Source organism: Oncorhynchus mykiss, chromosome 11, assembly GCF_013265735.2.
Source record: "Oncorhynchus mykiss isolate Arlee chromosome 11, USDA_OmykA_1.1, whole genome shotgun sequence".
Classification (NCBI taxonomy): domain Eukaryota; kingdom Metazoa; phylum Chordata; class Actinopteri; order Salmoniformes; family Salmonidae; genus Oncorhynchus; species Oncorhynchus mykiss.
Window position 1 is genome coordinate 13818206 of NC_048575.1, and position 5778 is coordinate 13823983.

The 5778-nt window shown below is 39.6% G+C and overlaps 1 protein-coding gene across 1 annotated transcript; it reads right to left on the bottom strand.

Moving 5' to 3' along the window:
- Positions 1-616: 616 nt before the first annotated feature.
- LOC110536603 (thioredoxin domain-containing protein 3 homolog) lies at positions 617-5692 on the bottom strand. The gene is made up of 15 exons (XM_021622360.2): positions 5310-5692; positions 5099-5156; positions 4844-4947; positions 4407-4478; positions 3991-4110; positions 3819-3900; positions 3598-3674; positions 3387-3479; positions 3027-3169; positions 2606-2787; positions 2210-2354; positions 1911-2018; positions 1650-1801; positions 1277-1421; positions 617-995 (listed from the first exon to the last, which is right to left on the bottom strand). The coding sequence occupies exons 1-15, from the start codon at positions 5337-5339 to the stop codon at positions 776-778; spliced, it is 1731 nt and encodes a 576-aa protein (XP_021478035.2). The 5' UTR covers positions 5340-5692; the 3' UTR covers positions 617-775.
- Positions 5693-5778: the final 86 nt, after the last annotated feature.

The window sequence follows — 5778 nt, forward strand, 5'->3', positions numbered from 1 at the left end:
GCCGGAGTATTCGTCGGGCATAGGGATGCTTGCCCATGTTAACTCCAATTATTTCCCTCAGTTGTCAAGTTTGCTGAATGCCCTTTGGGTGGTGGACCATTCTTGATACACACTGGAAACTGTTGAGCGTGAAATACCCAGCAGCGTTGCAGTTCTTGACACTCAAACCGGTGCACCTGGCACATACTACCATACCCTGTTCAAAGGCACTTCAATCTTTTGCCTTGCCCATTTACCCTTTGAATGGCACCCATAAACAAGCCATGTCTCAATTGTCTCAATGTCTTAAAAATCCTTATTTAACCTGTCTCCTCCCCTTCATCTACACTGACTGAAGTGCATTTAACAAGTGACATCAATAAGGGATCATAGCTTTCACCTGGATTCCCCTGATTCCCCATGTTTTGTACACTGCATATATCATATATACTGTATGAAAATATCAGAAGGGTTTGTCGGACAAGTATTTGGCGCCCTCAGGTGTTCATTTCCTAGAGGTGCGTAGAGCAGGATACATAAAGCTCATGATGGAAATACAGATTAAAAGTCTACACAAAATCTGTAGTACATGAAAACACATAAAAATGTCCATGGGGGAAACATGACTGCTCAAATCTGTAGTAAATTCAATTTGTGTTTTATTATTGGAAACATCTAAAACAATAGTGTACCTATACAGTAGGTTCCCTCCAACTCCCCATTCAATACAATCTTCAAGTCTACTCACATGTAGGCATTATTAAACCTATGTGTGGGGTTATCGGTTTTCCAGTGTTTATGACGGTATATCCCCAAAAATGAACTTGATATTGTCCATGGCGTGCTGGACATTGGACGAGCCGTGCACGGCGTTCTCCAAGATGCTTTTGGCAAACTGTGCACGTAGAGAGTCGGGTTTGACTTGCATGGCCTGTTCAGGATCGGCAGGCCCCATCATCTCTCTCCATTCTGCGATAGCGTTTTCTTTGCTCAGGATCATCATGATAGATGGACCTCTACAAAAGATAAATCAAATCGGCCGTTAAAGCTGATGCAATGTCAAGACCTGGGTTGGGGTCAGTTCAATTTAAATCTGATACATTTAGGAAGTTAATCAAAATTCCAATTTCTCATTGAAAAGAAATTGCACTTTTCAATTGTTGAATAAGAATTTGAATAAATCTCCTGAAATGGAATAGAATAAATCCAAACCCTGGTCAAGACTTAAGTTTCATTCTAGCAAACTATAAACTCAAATGATTGCAGGTCTTGAATGTTAAAGAACATGTCAACTCACTGTGACATGTAGTCAACCAGGTTATTAAAGAAGTCCTTCCCTTTGTGATCTTTGTAGAACTCCTCTGCCATCTCTCGTGTCAGTTTGGTTTCTTTCACTTGTGAAATACTAAACCCAGCCTCTTTAATTTGATTCATAATGGTATCTGAAATAAAGATCAACAACCACAATTTTCATTGACATTCAATGTCATGACAGAAACAATACTTGTCTCTTTAAAACAACAATTTGCAAGTTTATTTGTTGTAAGAGTGCTTTAAATACATTAAAACTGAAACAACCTATAACAACCATCTATCTACAATGAGGCAAACATATTAACATTGCCTGGATAAATAACCATGAAGTTAGGACAGAGACCCAGGTAATGTACCTTTGTGTTCTTGTGTAGAGTCAGGTTTGATCACGGCCAGTGTGTGCTCTGTGGGGAAAAAGCGGTTGAGATCTCTCTGAGCCTCCTCGGGAGTAGAGCTGCCATGAATCTGGTTGATGGTCACATTGTCGATTGCAAACTGGGCTCGCAGACTAGGAATGAAGCACAATTACAGTGGCGAGATGAGACAGTTAATTGAACATACATAAATAATATGAAATGAACTAGGACTATCCAAATGAAGTGTTCCCCAGTTGCTACCTTTCAGGGAATCTTTCTTTGGCCTCATCCAAGACTTTTGGACCCAGTAAACCTCTCCAGTGTTGGATTGCATCATCTCGAGTCAAAGCCAAAGCCAACACGGGGCCACTGCGATACAACAAGGGAAACAAAACACTTCTGTCAGAAAGTTCAAGCTGTCGATTCGCCACAATCAGTAGCCAATCATTTACCTTACATTTTTTCACTGTAAACTGTGCATATTAGATCATCTATCAATCTTATTTTGTCATTCAGCACGCCACATCACTACTAAGCAAATTATTGTGGGAGTTTGTCACCTGGTCATATGGTTAATTAGACATGGGAAAAAGTCAGTGCCCTCATGCTCCTTGTAGAACTCTTTGGCCTGGTCCTCTGTGAGGGTTACCTCCCTCTGCATTGCTATCTGGAAGCCAGAGTCATGGATCGTCTTCAAGATCTCATCTTGTCATGTTGAAAAGCAAACCAGAATCTCAGTCAGTAAGTACAGAAATGAACAGGTGGAGCAACAAGGTACACATTGGCATGACTAGTATTACTAAACAATAATAATAATGCATATTTATGGTTTTGACTTTAGAACCTGTTCACTGAAAAATGCAACTCTAAGAAGATTTGAACCACTTTGAACCACTCATAAAAGGAGCTAGGACTTACTTCTGGCATAAAATGTAAAACATAAAAGTAGAATATACCTTTTTTCTCCCTGAGAAGACTTGGACGAATAAGAGCAAGAGTCTTTTCAATCCTTGCATTGGATCCAGCATCCATCTCTAAAGAAAAATCAAAGGTGGGAAAGAAGTATGCCAGTTGCCTGCTAGCCACCTCAGTGCTGCTTTCTGACATGCCCAGATCCACCTCCTGTACAACCTTTGACCTAAGAGAGATCACCCAAAACACACATACTTTGTATTCATTTTGCTTGCAATTTTTGTTGTTGTAAGATTTTACAAAAACAATATTCAGGTTTAAGAGAAAGAAACAAGGAAATATTAACTGATTTCTGGTACGTTTGATCAAACCTCTCAAATCTGCAATCGGTTGCATGATGTGGTACAATTGTGCATCAGGCATGTGTGTTTAATCTACTCAGCAAACTGCACTGAGAACCCAAACCTTTTCTTTGGTTGGATGAGCTCAGCGTGTTCAGGATCTATGATGGCTGTCAATGAATGAGACTCTCCTTCACCCACCTCGTCTCCCTTAGACATAATCAAGGCGTGGACAGGCCCACTAGACATGGCCTTCACAAACGCTGGCTAGAAAATAAAAAATCACTCGATTGAGAAAATTGTCATGTATATATTTTATTTTTTAATCAATTGGTTTTTTTTCTTCATGTTGTTAAACGAAAACTCGTGCTCTAAGGTATCTGGGTGCAATTGGGAGATACTGATACAATTGTGTTACTGAACCCTCCTTGTCACAAGTGCAGCATAGTAAGAAGTAATGTTCTTCTGTCTTGCTTTCACCCACCTCTTTGGCTTTCTCCTTATAAAAAGCATGAATTTGCTCTTCATCCAACACCCTCTCCTCCTCCGCAACAATTGAAAAACCAGCATCTAAAGCCTATGCACAATACATTTGTGAGTTAAATGCAGCCATTATATTCAAGTAAAATGCAATAACATGAACAAGGATAGACTATAAGAATTGAATGTGAAGCACTTAGAAGTAAACGCCTTACTTTTTGTATGATTCCTTCCACTTGACCTCCTACTACAGCATCTGGCTTTATGATGACCACATGGTATGTTCCATGATCTAATGGCACACACAAGACTTCCTCAAATCCCCTCCATTCAAACTTACCCAAACCATTTAATATCAACAAAATGTTAAACGAAAATATATGCATACAGTAAGAAACGATGTAGCAGTATTCTAGCAGTGAAATTGGTGACATACCGCCAATTTCTATGTCGGCATTTTGGGTCGTCGGAGGCTTTTTTCTTGCTTGATGATTGTCCTCTAAGAAAAGCTCGTGGACCTATTTGAAAGTTTGATGGTGGGTTCAAAATGCTAATCAGTATACCAGTCTGTAGACCCCTTACAGGTGACAATGTTAGGAACCTCTTACTTCAGGTACATATTTTGAGCCCAGTTCTTGCTTCTTCTTCTCTTGATCCACCAGTTCCAACATAGTTTTTTGTAGAAGAGGTCCATTGACTCCTCTTACTATTGACACCAATGTACCACCCTGAAACAGCAGAGCACACCACGATGCCAAATGAAAGGTTTACTCTTAGCACAAATGTCAAAATAGTTTATTACACCAACTAAAAACAGTATATTTTTTGGACAATTCTCATGGTTATGACACAATTATCATAGGTGTGCTAACACAGCCTTGTGTTAGTGGGTAAGTTACATATCATATGTCATAACACCTGTCAAACTATTCTGATGCATAAAAAATTACACTGTCTGTAACTTGACATTCAGTGATATAAGATCATGACAATATTATGGTGCTGTTATAAGCTCACTACTTACAGAGTAGAAAAGGAAGACTGGTTGACATTTTCCTTTAAGTGAACTTAACTCAAGTAAACTGCTGGCCTCCCCCTGAAAGTGAGTTAAACAGAGCACTTATGACAATTTACAGCAGTTTCTTTTTCAAAAAGGGTATGGATTTCCAGAGGCCCAGATGGAAGTTGTGTTCAATTCACAACAAAAAGAAGAAAAAAGACTGAAGGGACCTGTTGCAAAACTTTCTAGAACATTTTCTGTTGCATGCCTTAATAAACACGACCCAGGTGTTGACATTGGACCTCCACCCAGGCTACTGGTCTGGTAGGGTCTGGATCATGGACCTCCCACACACAGACAGGTACCGGAATTAGTTTGGCTAGGTTTTAATGCGCAGGGTTACCAGAAGTGTACCAGGATCAGAATCTGACTTGATGATAGCTGAAAATGCCTTAACTTACCACAGCTAAGCGCAACAGGTCATCTCCATATTCACTCCTCAATTTTCTGAAGATGTTCTGCACAGCCTTGCATGGCCCACACCATCTCTGGTAGACTTCTATTACTACAATGATGGATATCAGCATATTACTCCTCATATCAAAACTACAGCAGTCTGACAGCTTCTTGGTTCTTTATCTGACAGCATGACCACTCATTAAAGAAAACTCAACCAACTCATATTTACTACGTGACAACCTTTGAAAGCTGCCTACCAAGAAGTCCTGGGCCTGACAATGCTTCCTCCCATTGTTCTTCAGAAGATATTTCAATCTGTAAAATGATATTTAAAAAGGATAATGTAAAGTACTTTAGACACATTTATTTATTTCAAAGAATGACTTGCGGCTACTGTTACTGTACTGCTGATGAACAACAATAAATATGTGTTGGGAGTTAACGTTAGCTAGTTGTAGACAAACTTACTTGAATTTGGACGTCCTTTTTCCTTGACATTTTCTAAATGTAAATATCTTAAAATAATTATTGATTCATTCACATGGCTGTTTTTGTTATCACAACCTGTGGGGGAAAAAGCAACAGGCGAACGTTAGATTGCTAGCCAGTTAAACCGTCAAAAGTTGCCAGTGATACTGTAAGCAGAAGGCTAAACAGCTGGCAGCAATAATACTGTTAACGTTACCGTAACAACAGAGTCACTCTTTCAAACATTCTTTCCGTTTGAAAGTATGCAATTGCTATGACTTAGGACTTCCTAACTAGCTAGACATATGTCATTGGCCACACTAAATTAAAATGTAGCTAGCTAGTAAGAAATATACGTTTGGAACAGCCATCTCTGCCTTACAAGTACGTGTGTACAGTGTACTGTACCTATTCGGCGCCTGAAAGGGTCGACTAGACACTGTGGGTCGGTCGTTGATGATATTGGGCT

Excerpts from the sequence above, each read along its gene's own strand:
- LOC110536603 (XM_021622360.2), bottom strand. The coding sequence starts at position 5,339 with ATGTCAAGGAAAAAGGACGTCCAAATTCAA. Across the intron at positions 3,170-3,386 it reads ATAAGGAGAAAGCCAAAGAG|CCAGCGTTTGTGAAGGCCAT; the intron begins GTGGGTGAAAGC and ends TTTATTTTCTAG. Across the intron at positions 2,788-3,026 it reads CTCATCCAACCAAAGAAAAG|GTCAAAGGTTGTACAGGAGG; the intron begins GTTTGGGTTCTC and ends GATCTCTCTTAG.